Source organism: Eptesicus fuscus, chromosome 4 (assembly GCF_027574615.1).
Source record: "Eptesicus fuscus isolate TK198812 chromosome 4, DD_ASM_mEF_20220401, whole genome shotgun sequence".
Taxonomy (NCBI): Eukaryota; Metazoa; Chordata; class Mammalia; order Chiroptera; family Vespertilionidae; genus Eptesicus; species Eptesicus fuscus.
In genome coordinates, this window is record NC_072476.1 from 68,845,331 (window position 1) to 68,867,194 (window position 21,864).

The 21,864-nt window shown below is 36.7% G+C and overlaps 1 protein-coding gene across 13 annotated transcripts in view; it reads left to right on the forward strand.

The window, feature by feature from the left end:
* The window catches only part of SSBP2 (single stranded DNA binding protein 2), a 221,967-nt gene that overhangs the window by 58,283 nt on the left and 141,820 nt on the right, over positions 1-21,864 (forward strand). For 9 of the 13 annotated variants that reach the window (XM_054715106.1, XM_054715107.1, XM_054715109.1 and 6 more), the window contains 2 exons: positions 13,035-13,107; positions 20,669-20,730. The exons of 1 other annotated variant lie outside the window; for it this stretch is intronic. In XM_054715106.1, coding sequence (XP_054571081.1) covers positions 13,035-13,107; positions 20,669-20,730 — 135 coding nt within the window. Of the gene's footprint in view, positions 1-13,034; positions 13,108-20,668; positions 20,731-21,864 lie in introns of those variants that run through there. 3 more of the 13 variants (XM_054715111.1, XM_054715112.1, XM_054715114.1) reach the window with 1 other exon arrangement.

Consider the following 21,864-nt stretch of genomic DNA (forward strand, 5'->3'; position numbering starts at 1 on the left):
CATCGGGCCTCTAGTTAAATAATATTTGTCTATCCTGCACAAGGTTTTTGATTCAAGCACAGATTTACATTTATTTTTAAGCTAATCTTACCAGATTTACTGCAGTATTTCTGAGTGCCTAATATTTTGGGATATGAATTTAGGAATCTAGAGAATATTAGTTATCTCCTTAGTTTTATTTTTGGATTTGATGATTATGCTGTGATTGCTTATCTAAAATCAAGGAGTTAGTTTGATTATTTACATCTGGACTTAAAGAAGTTAAGATCTTTTAGCTTACTTTCTTTTCATTGATTTAGGCAGCCATGGGTGCTAAATACTTCTTAATGCAATTGATTAGAAATTGGCTATCTGGAGATTAACTTAGTAGAGGTTCATGTTGTGTTTAATCCTTTTTTTCCTCCCCTGATTTGTTTTTATCTTTTATCTAATTTGATTTGATTACATTTAAAAATTATTTTAGATATAAATACATTATTTTTATTTTAAACTAAAGAATCAGAATAACTTTAAATTTGAAAAATATTGATTCTACTTTATGATATTTAAAAATATTGTGGCTTTTTGCTTATGTTTTTGGGTACAAAATAAATTTCTGTATTTCCAAGTTTTTCATGGTAACCTAAATTATAATTAGGAAATACCATAGGGAATGCCATTTAATGAACATTTTTTTTAATTACAAATATACATAAGAAGGCTTATTTTAGCTTATGTTAATATAAGTCTAAAGGTTTAAAGGTGAACTATGTGAAGACATCCTATGTAATAATAGAGGAATATGCAAATTGTCCAGGACACCGTAATGTCATGACCGCTCAGCATGCAGCATGCATAGCAGGTGCGGGTGGGTGGGGCCTTGCAGCGTTGGGGACGGGGGCGGGGCCATGGCGGGGGTTAGGCAGGTGCATGTCTCCCCCAGCTCTAGCCTGGCTTTTTGGGACAATCCATTGAGGAGCCCCGGATGGGTGGGTGGGGCCTACCTCTTTGGGGTGATGGATCGCGGGGCTCCCACACTGTGACAGGGCACAGGCCAGGCTGGGGGATCTACCCCCCTCCCGAGTACACGAATTTTTTGCACTGGGCCACTAGTTTTTAATAAAATAAAACTACTAGGAGGTCAATGCCTGGCTACTAAATAATACTACACTTTCAAATGTAAGAACATATTATAAGCTATAAGACACTATACATATAAGTTGCTATTATTACTATATTATCCTATATAATAAAAGGCTAATATGCAAATTGACCAAACAGCGGAACGACCAATCACTATGATGCGCACTGACCACCAGGGCTCAGACGTTCAACGCAGTAGCTGCACCCTGGTGGTCAGTGCGTTCCCACAAGGGGAGTGCTCTTAGCCAGAAGCCGGGCTCACGGCTGGCGAGCGCAGTGGCAGTGGCAGGAGCCTCTCCCACCTCCTCAGCAGCACTAAGGACATCTGACTGCTGGGCCTAAGCCCTCAGTCAGACATCCCTCAAGGGCTCTCAGACTGCAAGAGAGTGCAGGCCAGGCTAAGGGACACCTCTGAGTGCATGATTTTCATGCACCAGGCCTCTAGTATTTAAATAATAGAGTAAAATCTTTCTATTGCATATTGATATATAGACTGTTCTATGAAACCATTTTATTGTTTTTAGGTACATAGAGAATTTTATTTTGGCCACCAGTGTCCATGTAATATACAGACATACCTTATTTTATTGTGCTTTGCTTCATTGCACTTTGCAGATGTTGTGTTGTTTACAAGTTGAAGGTTTGTGGCAACCCTACATTCAGTAAGTCCATTGGCACCATTTTTCCAAGAGCATTTGTTCACTTCAGGTCTCTGTGTCACATTTTGGTCATTCTCACAATACTTCAAACTTTTTCATTATTATTATATTTGTGATGGTGATCAGTGATCTTTGATGTTCTTATTGTAGCTATTTAGGCGAACCATGCACTTCGCCAACATATGACAGTGAATTTACTAATCAGTAAATGTGTATGTTCTGACTGTTCCACCAACTGTCCATTCCTCTGTCTTTCTCCCTTTCCTGGACCTCCCTATTCCCTGAAACACAATATTGAAATTAGGGCAGTTAATAACCTTACAGTGGTTTCTAAGTGTTCAAGTGAAAAGAAGACTTGCATGTCTCTCATTTTAAATTAATTCCTAGAAATGATTAAGTTTAGTGAGGAAGGCACGTTGAAAGGCCAAGACAGACTTGAAAGCTAGGCCTCTTGTTCCAACCAGCCAGTAGTGAATGCAAAAGAAAAGTCCTTGAAGGAAATTAAAAGTGCTACTCCAATGAACACATGAAAGGTAAAAAGTGAAACAGCCTCATTGCTGACATGGAGAAAGTTGTAGTGGTCTGGATAGATCACCAACCACAACATTCCCTTCAACCAAAGCATAATCCAGAGCAAGGCCCCACCTCTCTTCCATTCTGTGAAGGCTGAGAGAGGTGAGGATGCTGCAGAGGGAAAGTTTGAAATTAGCAGAGGTTGGTTCAGGAGGGAAAGAAGCTGTCTCTATAACATAGAGAAAGAATCAGTCTCCATAACATTAAAAGTGCAAGGTGGAACAGCAAGTGCTGATGTAAAAGCTGCAGCAAGTTATCCAGAAGATCTAGCTAAGATAATTACTGAAGGTGGTTACTATACAACAGATTTTCAATGTGGATGAAACAGCCTTATCTATAGTAATAAAAGCGTAATATGCTAATTGGACTGGACGCCCTTCCTGACGAAGCCTGGGCTGGAAGGAAGCAGCCCAGGTCCCGGGTGCCTGCTGGCAGCCGGGGGAGGGAAGCCTGGGTCCCGGGTGCCGGAGGGAAGCCGGTGCCACCAGCCAGGGGAAAGGAAGGCTTACTCTTGCACAAATTTTCATGCACCGGGCCTCTAGTATTGAAATAAGAGGCCATCTAGGATTCTCAAAGCTAGAGAGGAGGTCAATGCCTGGCTTCAAAGCTTCAAAAGATAGACTGAGTCTCCTGTTAGGGTGTAATGCAGCTGGTGGGTTTAAATCGAAGCCAATGCTCATTTCCATTCTTAAAATCCTAGGGCTCTTAAGAATTATGCTAAGTCTACTCTACATGTGTGCTCTGTAAATGGAAAAACAAAGGTTGGATGTCAGCACATCTGTTTACAGCCCACTATTGAGACCTACTGCTCAGACAAAAAGATTCCTTTAAAAATATTATTGCTCATTGACAATGCACCTGGTCACCCAAAAGCTCTGATGGAAATGTACAATGAAATTAATGTTGTTTTCATGCCAGCTAATGCAACATCCATTCTTCAGCCCATGGATCAAGAAGTAATTTTGACTTGAAAGTCTTATTATTTAAGAAATACATGCTATAAAGCCTTATAGCACCTATAGATCGTGATTCCTGTGATGGATCTGGGCAAGTTAATTGAAAAACTTTGGAAAGGACTCACCATTCTAGATGCCACTAAGAACACTCATGATTCATGAGAACAGGCCAAAATGTCAACATTAACAGGAGTTTGAAAGAAGTTGATTCCAATCCTCACCAATGACTTTGAAGGGTTCAAGATTTCAGTGAAGGAAAAATTAGAACTGGAGCCTGAAGATGTGACTGAATTGCTGCATCTCATGATAAAACTTTAATGGATGAGGAGTTGCTTCTTATGGATGAGCAAAGAAAGTGGTTTCTCGAGATGGAATCTACTCTTGGTGAAGATACTGTGAAGATTGTTGAAATGACAACAAAAGATGTAGACTATTACATAAATCTATTTGATAAAGTAATGGCAGGGTTTGAGAGAACTGACTCCAATTTTGAAAGGCCTACTATGGGTAAAATGCTGTCACACAGCATTGCATGCTACAGAGAAAGCATTCATGAGAGGAGAAGTCAGTGTGGCCAACTTCATTGTTGTCTTATTTTAAGAAATTGCTACAGCCATCCCAGCCTTCAGCAACCTCCACGCTGATCAGTCAGCAGCCATGAACATTGAGGCAAGACCCTGACCAGCAAAAAGTTAGGACTCACTGAAGACTAAGATGATGGTTAGCATTTTTGAGCAATAAATTATTTTTAAATTAAGGTATGTACATTTTTTAGACATTATGCCATTGCACACTTACTAGACTATCATATCGTGTAAAAGTACATTTTATATGTATTGAGAAACAAAAAAATTCATGTGACTCACTTTATTGCATTGGTCTGGAATCAAACCAGCCATATCTCTGAGGTGTGCCTGTAGATAATTCTTTCATGCCATTATCCTTTCCTTTAAAACCCCCTTTCTTATTGCTTATCCTATTTCCTTTAATACCTAGCTTAAGTGCTATTTCCTCTGTCAGTTAAAGCCTGTCTCTCAAGAGTCTTACCATGGTCTCTCCTTATTCTGAAATGTAGATGTTTTTATTGTTTGTATACCCATCATATGCTACTTTTTATTCCTGATCTTACTTTTAATTACATGTTTTGTCCCATTAACAAGTCTGAAAATTACTCGAGGGAAAAATTTGTATCTTCATTTTATTTTTGTCTAAAACCTAGAAAATAGCAGGAGCTTGCTAAGTATTGATGATGACGAGTATAAGTGTTGATTTGTAAAGTTTCTCAGGATGTTAAAAGTATTTTTTGTTTCTGACATTAGATATTTAGAATTTTGTATATACTACTAATTTATTGAACTCTTTCTTAGTATCTAGATGCATTCTCTGACCATATTGCCACAAATTTCACATTAATGGGTCCTAAGTTAATGATGTTTCATTGATTCTTAGTACTTTACACAAAATAGATGTCTAACAGTTGTATAATAAAGAGATGAATAAATGGCCTGGAAGATCAACTGCTGTAAATGTCTACATGTTTCAAACTAACACTAGGAAATACATTAAACCCTGAGGGAAAATACAACCCTGTGATTCTAATTATTTTATATGGAACTTTAAAAAAAAGTTCCAAATAATGATTTTTAAAGATGACCATAGATTTATTCCCTGTGAAAATCAGTGGGAAAGAATTATCCTGTGTTTTTCCTGAGTTGGGGTTTTCCTTTAAACGCGTGCTCACTTCCTTCGATGACATTAAGAGTTCTGGGTCCTTGTGTCCAAGGTGTGTTTTTCTGAAGCAGTTCTTCCCTGTTTTGCCTGTGCCCTAAGGAGTACAGATCAGAGACATTGCTGGAATTTCTTATGAGGAAGAAATTCCAGAATTGCTCTAGGGAAAGTGGAAAATGGATTATAAGCACCAGCCTCACTTAATGTTGCATATTAATGTGAATACTTTAGTTGGGCCTCTCATGATTTTCATATTTAAAGTATTCACATTTCATCAAAAGTATTGTAGATAGATGAGCATAGGAATATGGCTGTGGTGAAGTCAAACAAAGGGAAACATTGAAAACGAAGGTGCAAGAAGTAGTAGGGAATGCAGTATGAGTGGGAAAGGAAAGCAGATGTGAAGCAGAATAAATATAAATGCCAAAATGGCATGTACAAAGACTAGGAAAAAGAATTAACAGGAAGAATTAAGAAAAACAGGAGCGGTAAAGTCAGAAGTTCTGAATAAGTGTTTGCTATGCTAGGTAATCAAGAAAAACATTAGACTGCTTTTAAGCATTTTCTACTCATCTTATTTTCTTGGGATATGTAATTTACATTATTTGGAAAGAGCTTGTTTTCTTGGTTATAATATATTGAAATAATTTATTATTAGATTAAACTATTACTGTTCATCTGTACTTAAAAATGTTACATGTGGATTATAATAAGCGTGGCGAAGAAGATACAAACTCAGGACTAAATTTTAAAATAATTTTTTCCTGATTATAGAAAATTTGCAAAATATAGGACAATATAGAGAAGGAAGTAAGAAACTCCATTATCCATTGCCATCATGTTTTTTTTAAAAAAAAGTATTTTTAAAGAGCAGTTTTAGGTTCTTATTCTTAGCAAAATTGAGCAGAAGGAACAGAGCGTTTCCATATACCCCCTGCCCTACACATGCATATGTTCCTCCATTGTTCACACGCCATACCAGAGTGGTATATTTATTACAAATTAGTGAGCCTACATTTTCACATTATTTTCACTCCAAGTCTGTTGCTTATATTAGTGTTCACTCTTCTGTTGTACATTCTATGGGTTTAGATAAATGTATAACGGCATGTATTCATCATTGTAGTATCAGACAGAATACTTTTACTGCCCTAAAACTCTCTGTGCTCCACCTATTCATTCTTCCCAAACTACCCCCCATGCCTGGCAACCACTGATCCTTTTCCTGTCTCCATAGTTTTGTCATTTACAGAATGTCGTGTTGTTAGAATCATACAGTCTTTCCAGATTGGCTTCTTTCCCTTAGTACTATTTACTTAAGGATCCTCCACGTCTTTTCATGGCTTGATAACACTTCCTTTTAATGCTGAATAATAAAGCATGACTTAAATTGTGTATGTCAATTTCATAGGCAAATGGGAGCCTGAGTATAAAGTATAGTGTTCAAGGTGATTGAAGTGGAGTAAGTAGCTTTGTCAAGTATAACCAGTACTGTATTTCGAGTGCCTGTAGCTTAGCTAACAGATTGGATGGAAATTTTAACTAATTCTATGAATAACCAAATTTCTACCAACTGTTGATGAATTAGTCTTTTATTCATTTTCACTTTTATATTTTAGCCCTTTTTAATTCCCCAAAATTGATTGTAGTCATTTTAATTGTGGACTGCTTGTCTATATAAGGCAAATGTTTCTTTTTCTAAGCACACCAAATCATTTCATTCCAAATTCATACTCCTAGCATAACTTACCTATAATAAGGACCTCAATGAAACACCAGCCAAGTAGTATTTTTTATGACCCACTACTCATCTAATTGTTAAAAAGTTTTTCTTCTTATCTTTGTCTTATCTGATGCAATTATCCCTGCCCTGGAACATTTAACGGTTTAGTATCTACACTATCTGTATATTTTCCAGGTATCTTTTTCTCTCAAACTGATGTTGAGACTATACAAAAAAGGAATGTTTTAAGTGTGTTTAAAACAAAGACTGGGGCCCTAACTGGTTTGACTCAGTGGGTAGAGTGTCGGCCTGCGGATCCGCAGCTCAAGGGTCCCAGGTTCGATTCTGGTCAAGGGCATGTACCTTGGTTGTGGACACATACCAAGTAGGGAGTGTGCAGGAGGCAGCTGATCAATGTTTCTCTCTCATCGATGTTTCTAACTCTCTGTCCCTCTCCCTTCCTCTCTGTAAAAAAAATCAACAAAATATATATTTTTAAAACAAAGCCTGGGTATTAGTATTATTTCATGGTTGCACAGACACTTTTTTATACTGCTAATTTGGTTTGTAACTTCACTGTTCATGACAAAGAACTTTAAAAAGACAACGTTAGAAACAGATTTCTAATTTCCACACCTCCTTAGCACCAGGGTGTGCGCTCTGCTGAAAATTTGATCAGGCTGCTCTAGTTTCACTACTAATAACTACTGATAGTCCCAGGAGCGGCCTCTCCGTGGCTGCCAAGTGCTCTTTGCTACTTGTTAGCTAGCTGTGATCCAGCAAACTATTGGCATTTTATAACTGAGGAGTCACATTTGGACACTGACATGTGTCGTTGGGCAACACTGGAATTATACAGTGAGTGGCTCAGGAATAAAAGAGATTTTTTTTTTTTTTAGATCCAACAGGACTCTTAAAGAGCTGAGGCTTCTCTGGTCACTGATATTGGGATTTAAAGACAGAAGATGGGGGGGGCGGGCATGGATTTTGGATGCAGGATTTTGGATACAAGCTACTCACCAGTGCTAATTGGCAGCAGCTATACAGAGTTTTTTTGTGTGGTTTTTTTTATAATATATTTTATTGATTTTTTACAGAGAGGAAGAGAGAGGGATAGAGAGTTAGAAACATCGATGAGAGAGAAACATCGATCAGCTGCCTCCTGCACACCCCCTACAGGGGATGTGCCCGCAACCAAGGTACATGCCCTTGACCGGAATCGAACCTGGGACCTCTGAGTCCGCAGGCCGACGCTCTATCCACTGAGCCAAACCGGTTTTGGCTATACAGAGTTTTTAAAAGACCCCTCTTCTAGCCCTTTACCATCTTTTTATTATCTATTCACTCACCTTGCAAGGAAATAAAAAGGTGAAAGTAAGGTTAGTATCTTTTGAGAATTTGTTTTGTTAAAAATAACTAAAACAACAAAAATATATCACCCACAACTAAATGGACTAGGTTATTTTTTTAATCACCCTTTATATATAGGGATTAAGAATCAGTGTGAAGGAATTGTTTTGGTAGCATGCATGTTAAACAGTATAGTTTTTTTGTGAGATGCTGAATCTTAAAGATACTGAGAGGATGCTAATGCTTAAATAGTTTATCTAAAGGGGATATCTTATGCTTCTCCTTTTGATGCCTTGGTTGGATGACACCAAAGGATTTATAAGTGCTTTATGCTTTATCTCAGAGAGTCATTCATTTATTAAAAAATATGTATTGGGTACTTATTATTTTAGGTGCTGTAGATACAGAAAGAAACAAGAGCGTTAAGGTGCATTAGAGTAGATTAATTTCAAGAGAAATTAGGAACAGCAGATTTTGAAGTTATCCTACCTTGTCTTCCCTGCACTTTTGCACATATAGTGAATTAACACATAGTGAATTAGAGTTTTAAAATTACAAATGGCGATTCATTAGTTGGTGGGCTTTATATTTATTTGAATCCTTTTTCTTTTTAAAATATATTTTTATTGATTTCAGAGAGGAAGGAAGAGGGAAAGAGAGATAGAAATGTCAATGATGAGAGAGAATCACTGATTGGCTGCCTCCTGCACGCCCCACACTGGGGATCAAACCCACAACCTGGAGATGTGCCCTGACGGGGAATTGAACTGCGACCTCCTGGTTCATAGGTCAATGCTTAACCACTGAGCCATGCTAGCTGGGCATATTGGTTGCTTCTTGTATATATTCTGACTGGGGGATGGAACCCGAAATGTTGATGTATCCAAAATCAGTCCACAGGCTGATGCTCTAATCCACTGGTTTGGCTCAGTGGATAGAGCATCAGCCTGTGTGTGAAGGGTCCCCAGGTTCGATTACAGGTTGTGGGCTAGATCCCCAGTAGGGGGCGTGCAGGAGGCAGCCAATCAATGATTTTCTCTCATTATTGATGTTACTATCTCTCTTTCTCCCTTCATCTCTGAAATCAATAAAAATATAATTTAAAAAGTTATTGATGTATAAGTTATTGCCAAATTGGTTTGTAAAGAATTATACCAATTTATTGCAATCAACAGTATTTGCATATCCATTTCCTTACATTTTATGTATTAAGGTGAGAATTTAAATCGCATAGCTGCTTTAATATATATTCCTTTGATTCCTAGTTATATTTAACAGTTTCCACATTTTAAAATTAGTTATGATGTTTGTTATTGTCTCTGCCTATTTATCTATAAGGGTTTAGAATTTTTTTCATATTAGTTATTTCTATATTTAAATATCAAAAATGCCTAAATGTCTCTCCCTCACCACCAAACCCACCCCACCCCACCCCCCAAAAAAATTGAAAACCCTGACCAAAATTAAGTCCAACAACAAAAAAAGTTGGGAAAAAGAGTTTGCAGGTAACATATCAGAGGTTTAATTCTTTTCTAGCTAAATATCTTAGATTTTTAAGTAGTGTGAGTGGCAAAGTTTTATCGTTTACTTGATACACAGGGCTACCTTTATGATTGGTAATAAGTGCTGTAAGCAGAGCTGCCCCCAGGCTTCTGAAGGAGGTACACATGTTTGCCCCTTAAATTTCTTAAAGGATGCTAAAAAGGAAATGTTAACTCAAAAGTATACATAGTTTACATATTTGTATTTGTAATATTTATCTTTAAATTTTTACTGTTCAATAGAAATTGGATCTAAATAAAATGTTGTCTTCTCGTGTTTGGTGATCTCATGTCACTAGGTAAGGGACAATGCTGTGATTTATTTACCTCATGGATGGGCAAGTATCACTCCCCACTCCCTTGGAATCATTTTGTTCAAACAGTATCTTTTATTGCAAGGCTTCCCCTCCCCCCCCAAACCTTCTGGAGATTCTTATTTTGGGCCCTAGTACCTCTCTTGTCGGGAGCTAATGGGAAATATGCAGTGTCTGTATCTGAAGCTGAGCAAATAGTCCTCCTGCCATTGCTGTGGCTCTTAGTGGTTCCTCAGGAGCAGGAAGTGGGAATAGAAAGGAATGGCCAATGTGGGAGAGATTGTGGCATTAGAATCCAGTATATGACTTGGTATATATTACTGGATGTGGGGGAATTAGCTGAAATTATAATAATAGTTGTTTCTATTTATTGTGCTAGTAGTTTCAACAATACTCAAGTAGTATTCTTCCCATTTTAAAAATGGAGAAACAGACCCAGATCGTGTTTCATTCAAGGTGAGCATAGGTACTGTACACAGATAAAGAAGGCAAATTTAACTTTGGACATGGTCAATTTAAGAGAGAAATACCTTGTTAGTTACTTCAAACAGTAGTTTGGAAAAGCAGATTTGGAGCTTGGTAGAGAGGATAGGGCTAAAGAGATTTGGAGACTCCTATGCGCACAGGCGATTGTTAAAATATTGTCAATTTCCTGGTGATGTATTAAGGAGTCATAGTGGCAGTCGAGTTTAATTAATTGTTCACTCATGCAGTGTTCCCTGCCACTCTTTCTGGAGCATAGGTCGTGACTTCCTGGGAAACATCAGTTTTGTTCAAGGGAGGTTGCAGAACATGGACATATGCGGTGGCATTCTAGATAGATTTTCTCAGTCCTATCCCACTTCATCACCCTGTTGGTAACGATGTGCTGCTATAGATTCTAAGGGTAGGAGGACAGCTACACCCGTTGGAAGATGCTTCAGAATATCCAGTTATGTAGTTTGAAACCCCCTTTTCCCAATGATTCTGTGTCCTACCAATACATTTTTTAGAATCACTGTCCTAGACCCATAGAGAAAGAGTGGGGATTGTTCCTTTTAATTCTACTAGTAAAGAGGTATCCTTTCTGTTACCTAATTAATTGGGGGGAAACAAAGAAGAAACATATGAGCCAGTTTAATAGTACAAAGAAGATATTACAAGGAAGATTTGCTTACCTTTAAGGAAAGATGTGTATTGCGAGGACACAGCAACAAGTATGCTCTGGCTGTTTTCTCCCTGGCAGGCCCACCACGGTGCCTCCGTTTCACTCTCTGCCTCTCACTTCCAACTTCTTCAAGCTGGGGGGAGCATCCTTGTTGTTCAGACTTTGAGTCAGGCCTGGAAATCTGGTCTAGCCTGCACCACTGGTTTGGCTCTAGGTCCAAGATTTTATAAGCCACAAGGAATCACCTGAGGCTCTGTTTCTTCTTAGGTAGGCAGTAGGGTGATGCTGACACTAACAGGCAATTATGAGGCTTCACAGTCTCTATGGGGGGAAAAAAAATCCTAAATAATATGCTTTCTGAGATGAAATTTGCCATCATGGTCAATGACTGATGTGATATGGTTGGAAGTGGTTAATGGAGGGACAGGGTGTGTGGGATATGTGTGCTTAAGAATCACCACTAGGATTTGTTTGTTTTTGTTTGTTTGAAACTACAGGAATATTCCAATTTTTGTACCCCATATGAAATACTCTAGGGATGAGCCGCACCTCCACAGGGAGATACTGCTACCAAAAAGAGCATGATACAGTCCTCATGTGTTAGGGTAGAGAAAGAGTTGAGAAGCATAGATCTAGGAAGTGAAATTCAACTTGAAGTTAGGAGATGTTTCTACCAGTAAATTAGATACATATCCACTGTCAATAACATGCTTTTCATCTACGAGTAACTTCAACAGATGTCTACTCCCTTATGCTGCTTAGTATAATTCTCATTTTGAGTGTTTGGCAGTTTTGGAATGGGGAAAGAATCGATGGACAGAGCAACTAGATTTGCACAGGTTTTCTCTTTTTTTGACAAATACATGATATGTTTTTATGATAATGAAGAAAATACTCATTTCTGCATGTGCTATCAATCTTTAACAATCAAAAATTCACTTGGCAAGAGAAGTGGTGTTGCTGTACAGAATTGTGGTCATTGTTACATTGTTTTGTTTACTGTAAACCTGGCTCAATATTGGTAAACATAGTGTAGCAGAAACTGAACTGTTGTGAGCTATCTGGGCACTGGTCCAAAATATCATTAGAAATACTGCCTCAGACTAATTTGGGTTTATGAATAATATTTTGTTAACAGCTCAACTGAAATTGAGCCACATGGTGTAGCTTAAAAATTCTGAATCCACAAGATAATGAGAGTACTATATATACTGCATACTTAATATTCTGTATTTGAGTGATAAATTTATATGTAATTTTGAGTTAACTTTTAAACGATAAGCACCCAAATGCTTAATATGATCTGATATCTTTAAAGTTTACTTAATACTGTGGTTTGCTGTTCATTTGAATGCCTTATAAAGTAAAATATTACTGGTTTAAAAATCAAAACTAAAGAATAAAGGAAGGTTGCAGAACAGGTATTAAAATGGACATTCAACACCTGTTTTGGCATATGGATGTGCAAACAGCTGAAGTTTACATTACACGCACCAAAAAAATGGAAGGACATAAAGTTGTTGGAAAGGTCCAATGAGTTAATTCATTTATTTTACAAATGAAAGATTATAACTAAATCTTAAAACAAGTTATAATGATTATTAATGTTTGGTTATAAATTATTAATTATATAAGGTATAACAAAGGGGATGAGGTTATGGTGAGATGATACGAGACACAAATTTATATTTAGACATTTCTTGCCAAGAAAGGATGTATTTGTCTTTTTCTTTGTGTGCTACTTTAATTAGTTTAAGTTCTTTCTGAACATATAATATCTAAGCTCCCATTGAAAGGATATGGGAAGATTTGTGTCACTATTAAGTGTGTAAAATATTTTTGTAATATAAAGGCCTGTAATTATTTAAAGAATTAATTTTAAATATTCCTTTTCTCAATAAATATTTTATTCATTTTCCAGGTTAGCACTCTACGTATATGAATATCTGCTCCATGTAGGAGCTCAGAAATCGGCCCAAACATTTTTATCAGAGGTATGTTTTATATGTTTTCTGCCTGTATTTTGATAACTTATGTAAACAAGTGAAAAATGCACTGTAACAGTTATTTGAAAGAAATTAATCCTTATGTATTATATAATGAGTGTGCAGTTATCAGTATGGATAATGTAGTCTTTGTAGATTATTTGTAAACAGTTTTAGTATCCCCAAATGCCATTTCCATACCAATAACCTATTCAATTGTCCAGCCATTTTCTGCCTTAGAAATGGAAACTAATATTAGCCTTGGCAAAAATGATCAAGAAAGCAAATTTGCTTTCAAAAATAAGGCAAACACCACCATGTCTCTAGTTCTAGCAATATTTTATTTTGGCATTATTCACAATTTTAAAAATATGTTTTTTGTTTGTTTTAATTTTGTATGGATTTCAGTTAGAAAACATTTGATAATATTATTTCAAGTTCTTGTTTCTCTTTCTATTTCTCTCCACATTTTTTTAAACATTGAATTTGAGTTTTCTTGCAATGGTACTTTTCCTTTTCAGTTTATATAATGATTAGAGGCCCGGTGCATGAAATTTGTGCACGGAGGGGTGGTCCCCTCAGCCCAGCCTGCACCCTCTCCAATCTGGGACCCCTTGAGGGATGTCCGACTGCTGGTTTAGGCCCGATCCCCAGGCCACTGACTCCTAATCGCTCACCTGCCTGCCTGCCTGCCTGCCTGCCTAATCGCCCCTAACTGCCCCCCTGCCGGCCTGGTCGCCCCTAACTGCCCTCCTCCCACGCCCCTGCCGGCCTGGTCACCCCCAACTGCCCCCCCTGCTGGCCTGGTTGCCCCACGCAGCCTGCTTGTTCAGTCATTTGGTCGTCCCTCACTAACCCCCCTGCCAGCCTGTTCGTAGGCAGCCCTCTTGTGAGGGCCTAATAGTCTATTTGCATATTATCTCTCTATTATATAGGATGAGGTTGAGTATTTAGTTTTTTGTGTGTGTTTTTTTTTTATGTGCAAGGCACTTTATATATATTATCTCTGATTCTTATGAGAAATTTGCAAAGTAAATGATATTATTCCTGTTTTACTAGTGAGAACAAACAGGGACTAAAGCGTTTATATAACTGGCTCATGGTCACACAGCTTAGTGTGTTGTGGAACTAGAATTCAAACCTCGGTCTATGTCAGTGTCAAAGCCTCCAGTTTCCCCTAGTGTCTGCACTGTCTAGCATGGTAGCCACTAGCCATATATGCCTTTTTGATCTCTTGAAACAGGACTAATCCAATTAAGAAGTGCATAAGTGTGAACAAAAGAAAATAAAATATCAATAATTAAAAAAATTTTGATCCTACACTGATGGTAATATTTTGGATATATCGGGTAAAATAAAAAATTTGTTATTAAAGTTTATTTTACCCTTCTTTTTTAATATGGTTAGTAGAAAATTTAAAATTACATATACAGCTCCCATTTGTGGCTCATGTTTATATTTCTGTAGGACAGTACTGCTCAAAATCATGTTGTCTCTAGTGATCTCACAGTTTGTCCCCCACCAGATCAGGGACACAACACGCAACCCCTTTAGAGTGCCCCATCTGAGGTATAGTCTTCTTGAGATTCACTTGTTTTCCAAACAAACGCACAAGTAAACAAACACTCATAGCCCCGCAATCTTGTATCTAATTAATTAGTAAATATGAACGATTAGGGCCTCTTTGCAATTAAGGAATTTGAGAAGTTTGCTCACAGCATATAAGAAGTCAATTGTTTTACCATAGATGGAATACATTCATTGTAATAAAACTTTGATTTCAAAGTTAATTTAAATCAAAGCAGAAGTTTAGTATGTCTTTATCTTATTAAATTATTAATTAGAAGGCTTTGAGCCCAGCCAGCATGGCTCAGTGGTTGAGTGTCTACCTATGAACCAGGAGGTCATGGTTCAATTCCCGGGTCAGGGCACATGCCCGGATTATGGGCTCAGTCCCCATTGTAGGGAGTGCAGGAGGCAGCTGATCGATGATTCTCTCTCATCACTGATGTTTCTATTTCTCTCTCCCTCTCCCCTCCTCTCTGAAATCAATAAAAATATATTTTAAAAAAAAGATAATCATAATAACAGTTTAAAAGTTGTGCTGAGGTTTAATGAGTTAGTATACATATATAAAGTGCTTAGAAGGGCCTAGCATGTACTAAGTTTTCACGGTGTTATTTTTTTAAATTCTTGGCCAATTCTTTTCTATCTAGTGTAGTTTTTTTGTGTGTGGTCCAAGTGTCTGTCATTTGGACAGCCCACATTCCTCCTACCTTCTGGGGTTACCTCTTCTATCAACATGGCTCCAGCTCTAATCCCTACTATTAAGGGTTGTCTCAAGTCCTCTCTAGTGTTTTGGGGCCTTGCCAGGGGGAGGGGCTTTGGGTTCTCTTGCTATAATTTCTTGCTCCTACTAAGTATTACTTCCCCACTGCCTCTCCTTCTTATGGCCGATAACTTTTCTTTGCCTGAAGTTTTCTATTTCCTTACAGCCTCAAAGCTCCACTAACTCATTGCTCTTGTGTATAAAAGATTCTTACTGAAGGTTGGAAGAAAATTGAATATTAAGCATTGTACAGTACAGACAGCAACATTAACTAAAATATTAGACATAATTATCTTTAAGTTCTTTGGTCTCCTTGCCACAGGGACTTTTTCACTAGCTCTTGTTTGCCTTCCATCTTGTTGGCTCTTCAGAACCTCTCCCATTTTCTCCTTTCCTGAATCCTCCCACACCCCCCTCCCCAACTTCTTCCTGAGAGTCAATTAGCAATCTCCTAAATTCTTGTTATTTTAGTATGTAAAATATTAACTATTTGTTCTCTACTTTCAAACCATTCCTAGGGGACTTCTGCCTCTCTGGGCCAAAAAATAAAAACAAAAATTGAAAGAATTTATCAAGGAGCTTTTCCAATAAAAGGTACTTCTCTTTAAGAGGACTTTTACTTCCTTCTAAAGTAAAACAGCACTATTCAATAATACAAATTTATGTGATTATGGAAATGATCTCTAATCTGTGCTGTCTAGTAAGTTTTCTACTAGTCATATGTGACTATTGAGCATTTGAAAAGTGGCTACTGCAATTGAGGAATAGTCAATTAATTTAATTTTAAATTTAAAAAGCCACATCGTGGTCACTGAGTACCATGTTAAACAGCACAGTTTTAGACTACTTGCTTCAGAGTAGAGACAGATTTTTCTTCCTGTTATATATCTATTTATTTTAATTTTTTTGAATTAAAGTGCAAAAAAAATTGTTTTTTTACACATTTAGTTTAGTGTATAGATGCACCCATACTTCTATACATGCAAGTTTTTAGAAAATTGGTGGGAACAGCAGGTTATATCTAAATTAAGTCTCAGGAATTTTGTCTAGGAACAAATGTATACATAGGTATACAGGCTCTTAATATAGCAACTAGCTTTATCCTTTTATGGTATTAATTTTTTTGTTCTCAAAAATATGAAAGGACTTAGGAATACTCTGAGAATTTGGGTCCTGTGTGTTTCAAACCTGCTGCTGTGCTATTGGCGATGCTGTTGGAAGGGGTCTAGGGAGGTCCCACATTGACAAGACCAGAACCTCCAGAAAGGTGCTGCTGACCTCCAGAAGTGCCCACCCCGGCCGCTGTTGCTGCTGCTACAGCCAGCAGCTGCTTCATTTGGGGAGCCAGGGGCAGGAAGCTTCTCTTCTTCCTCCTGCCTTTTGATCCCCTGCAAGTGTCTCCTGATGGCAGAAACTAACAGGAAACCAGCTGGCAAGAAGCCCAGGAAATGTAATTTTCAGAATCCCAGCACCAGTGTAGAATGGAGTAGAGAAGGGTGGGTGTGGGGCTGAGAGGTAATAGGTAAGTGACCAGTGTACCTTGCTGAAAGCAAGTGATGATGAAAAGTTAAGGAGATGTGTGTGTATATGCTCATGTGTGTGCCCCTGTATGATTATCATTTTTTCTTTGTTTACATGAATGTTAGTTTATTTTAAACACTGTTCTGTGCTTTGATTTTTGTTTCACTTGTTAGATTTCAGTCATTTTATGTTGGTTTGTGAAACTTCATAATTGTCTTTTTGTGGTTATAGGGTATTATTCTATGAAATGTGCCATGATGTATTTCACCAGCCCTCTACTTATGAACATTTAGGTTATTTCCAGTCTTTTGCAATTACAGATACTGTGTGTGTGTGTGTGTGTGTGTGTGTGTATTTACACAAATGACCATATATATAGGACAAATTACTAGAAGAAGAATTGCTATATCAGATAGTATATACATTTGTAATTTGTAATTATTATTTATAAAACACATGGCATGTCTTACCTCTGCCCAGATGATTCAGTGTTTGGTTTTGCATTTATATAGAAATACTAAAAAGACTAGATCATATGATAAAGACATAGCTTAATCAGAGATGAGACCTTCAAATCAGAATATGGCAGTGGGAATGGGCTTAGAGATTTACCTGCAAGTTACAGGAGAATACAGCTTTTAGCTGGGCAAATATGGAAGGAAGAGAAGTGGATGATTAAATAAAATAAAATTAAAAAGCCCTAGGATACTTTGAGGCTGGGATTTGAGAGAAATTGATAGCTGCCACTCAAACACTTAAATAAGCCTGAAGCCCATGAAACTCAGTACAACAGACAATGCCTCTTCATAAATAGCAGAATAGTTTCTAAAATGACTATTGATAGTTAGAGGTATTTTCTGGCCATTCCTCAACCCTATCCACGTTAATGCATCTTAGCTAAAAAAATTGAACTATATAGATGAATATGATTTTAAAGTGAAAGCCCTTTATTCTTTTCTAGAAATCGTAGTTATAAGTTTGATATGATTTTTTTAATATGAATACACCCAATGCACTCATATATATGCACACTTTTTTTAAACAGAAAAAATTTTATACTATGTATGTTTTTCTCCAACCTTCCAAACTTCCAACTTGAAAAACAATATAGCATGATCCTTTTTCTATATATTTTATTCTTCTTAATGATTTCACACTGTTGTGTAGTATGTATCAAAATTGATTTATATTCACTTTTGGTGAATGTTTTTCAGTTTTTTTCTAACCGTGCTCACTCAATGAATGTGCTTTGGTTTTCTATAGATCAGGGTTCTGTGTTCCTATGATTTCATGCTTTCTCTAAATAAGTAATACCTTGAGTATTAATTAGTTTAGAAACCAAAAACAAACAGAGAAACAAACAAATGAAACCCATTCACTATGGAAACATATTCCTATGTAGAATCCTCTCCTTTGGAAATTCCCAAAGCATTTATTGTTTATTCCTTAACTATAAAAGGATAATTTTTGTGTTAAATTTAATATGATGGACCAAAGTTTTAGCTGCTTCTGCCACAGCTTTGCAATTCAAAGTGAGAAAGATGAACTTCACTCACTATATAGTGAAGAATATTATGAGGATGAAAACATGATGTATGTGAAGCATTTTGAGTTTCTCTAAGGAATAGTAAGATGCAATACTGTTTAAAATACAAATGCATTCCCTTTAGACTTTCTCTGATGAAAGACCACATCAAACCTAAATCATATAGGTATTTTCCTAGAGTGCTTTATGTCCCGGAGAAGCTGGTGATTGACTGTGGGCATTGTGTAAGTGCAAGAGGGAGATGTGTTGTAGTAGGGCTTAGATTCTCTTAGTCATGCCACCTTAACTCTTCCATAAGTCACCTCACGTTCTCCTTATAACTGAGGATAGTACTGTCTACTTTAACAGTCATAATATGTAAAGTAAAGATGAACTGAGATGAAATGTAAAGATGCTACTTTGTAAAGCTTGTTGTTTATGTGATTAGGATGATTCGAGGGATTAGGAATATTAGTGTTTGGGGCACATCTGTAAGGTCCATTATTATACCTTTTCAAGAAGACACCAACTGGTGAAAAAATGGTTAGAGAAAAAAGTGAAAGATGAGATACGGGCTTTTGATTAAATTACAACTTTAGTAGTCCATCAGAGTTGTGCTCCTCATAAGACTCATTAAGTACTATTTCTTATTTTTTCATGAACCAAGGAGATGTATTATGGATCAGTGGAAATTATCAGATAAAAAGTAGCATAAATATAAAAATTATTTATTACTACTTAGGAAAATGAAAGGATCTGGCTTACATTGACTATAACATTCTGATTCATTCTTATTTAGTCTTTATAAACTCAAGTTCATGAATTCCTAGAATTTCTCCTTTTAGCTCTTTTTTAAAAATGGCTATCACATGTATAATTTTCTAATCTTTAGAAATTTTCTCTTTGTGTTTTTGAGAGGAAATTATTAGCGTACTTTAAGGTTCCCATCGGTTTACATTTTGCATTCTTTGGAACTCTAATAAATGCAGCCAGTTTCAATTATTTTAATTGCTTTTAAGTTTTTCCATCTCTTCCTTAGAGAGTTATTTTCCTTCCCCATCCCCTCCCCCCATTTTTTTTTTTTTTTTTTTTTACATTTAGGGCCCCCTTTTGAGTTCCTATTCTAAAACTTTTTAAAAAAATTCCTTTGCTATAAGAAGTCTTAATATCTTCCATAGTAGGTGGTAGAAAGGAATTCTTGAATGTATAATTATAGTTGTTTACTTCCTACTAACATTAAGAGCCTATGGACATATTTTTTTTAATTGGGGTGTTGTTAAATAATTTTTATTTATTTAAACTAAAAAAACTAAGGCAAATATATAAGATTGTGTTTGAGTTTGGATCAACTTTTAAAAATTATAAGTCACTTCTTACTGTTTTCCTGCTCTCTCTATCCTCCCTTCACTACTTTGTTTTCTTTCGTAACATTTGTCACCTTCTACTTCTAATATAAGTACAATTTTTTTGGGGGGAAGGGTTCTTTGTTTATGGTCTGTCTTCTTCACTAAAGTGTAAACTCTCTGAATGCAAAGATTTTTACCTTTTGTGTTTACTGATATCCAGTGCCTAGAAAAGCCATGTATAAATACCCGTCCTGCTTTCCAATTTCTAAATTTAATTTGTAAACAATATTTAGGACTTTTAATTTTGGGGGGATTTATTGCCATAGTTTTAAATTTTTATTATAGTGGACTTAGACTTATCTGAGTATAAGCAATTGGAAAGATAATATCAGCATTTTTGTAAAAACTCTTATTTTAGGGAAAGACATATGCCTTTTTACTAAAAAATTCAATCCTTAAGGCATAATTTAGAGTCTGTACATATTAAGCCCAGTCTCTTGCAAATTTCTGGGTTAGTGGTGATAACTGATTTTCATATTGGTAATACCTTTGGTTTTGATGTGCCTTAACATGCTGAAGTACCTTAAGATCCTGAAATACCTTCTGGAATTCTGGCACGATGGGGAACAAATTCAGGAAAAATAATGGTGGCATCTTCTTTCACAGACTATGCAGTCAACAAATTAATACATAAAATGAGTACTTGTAAAACTTGAGTAAAGAATAATATGAAAATTATTAAAATCTTATATATTACCTTAATATTTTAAATGGAAAAATCCTGCTTTGTAATAGGTGTGCGGAAAGTGTTAATTGAAAAGTATTTAATGTCTCTTTTATTCATTTTAGATAAGATGGGAAAAAAACATCACGTTGGGGGAGCCACCAGGATTCTTACATTCTTGGTGGTGGTAAGTATCTTTATTTCATTTTTACCAGAGTGACCATACATTTCAGGATGCCGACACTAAAGCTGTTTAGGATTCCAGGCTTCTCTTTTATTCTTTTTCATTTTCTATAATTATTTCTGAAAGATAGTGTTTAAAAAAACACACCAAACTCAAAACCAGCATTAGTGTTACTTAACTTAAAGATATTCCTATTGAACCAAGCTGGAATTGGGACCAGTATGTGGAATCTCCAACTCTATGTATGATTCAGTATAAGTCAGCTTGGGCTGCCGTAATAAAATACCATAAACTGGATGGCTTAAACAACTGAAGTTTATTTTCTCACAATTCTGGAGGCTAGACGTCCAAGATCAAGCTGCTAGTATGGTTTGTTTCTGGTGAGAAATCTCTTCCTGGCTTGTAGATGGCTGCCTTCTTATGTGTTCTCATGTACTATAGAGGGGCATGGGAACACGTTGGTGCTAGCTATCTAGCTATCTGATATCTCTTTTAATAATGGCCCTAATTCCATCATGAGGACCCCACCCTCATGATCTCATTTAAAGCTGAAATACTAATGGTGGTGGTGGTGATGGTGAGTTTTGAGGAGAGGGAAGGATAGTAAAAAAGAAATTAAGATAATTCCATATAGACTCAGAGATAAAGAACTGACCAGGAACACACAGAAAGGTTGTCAGGCTGTATTGAAGGCCCAGTTGATATTGGAACTTACAGATTTCATTGTAGCACCTGTATACTTAGATATGACTTTTCTGCAATAGCAATCAGTAGGTACTGCAGGTATCTGCATGAACCAGCTAGGCTTTTTTTTTTTTTTTCTTCCTTTTTTTTTCATTTCTTCAATTAGAAGCATTTCCTGTTCAGTATCTTATATGCTCATCTCTCGGCAGCGTATTTAAAAGAAGAAACTAAAGATCTCTTCTAGTGCTCTGCACATGGTTTCCTTGGCACGTTATTAAATGCCATCACCTTTTTCACCTCTCTCCTGAAAACATGCCTTACTAGAAGTTCCGTAGTGAATGGAACCGCACTTGGTCAGTTGTGGTTGTGGGTTTCCCTTGTTTGTCTCGTGTGTGTGTGGCAGGAACAGGTGCAGGCCTTTGGTTCAGAGCTGTTCCTGTATTTGGAACAACG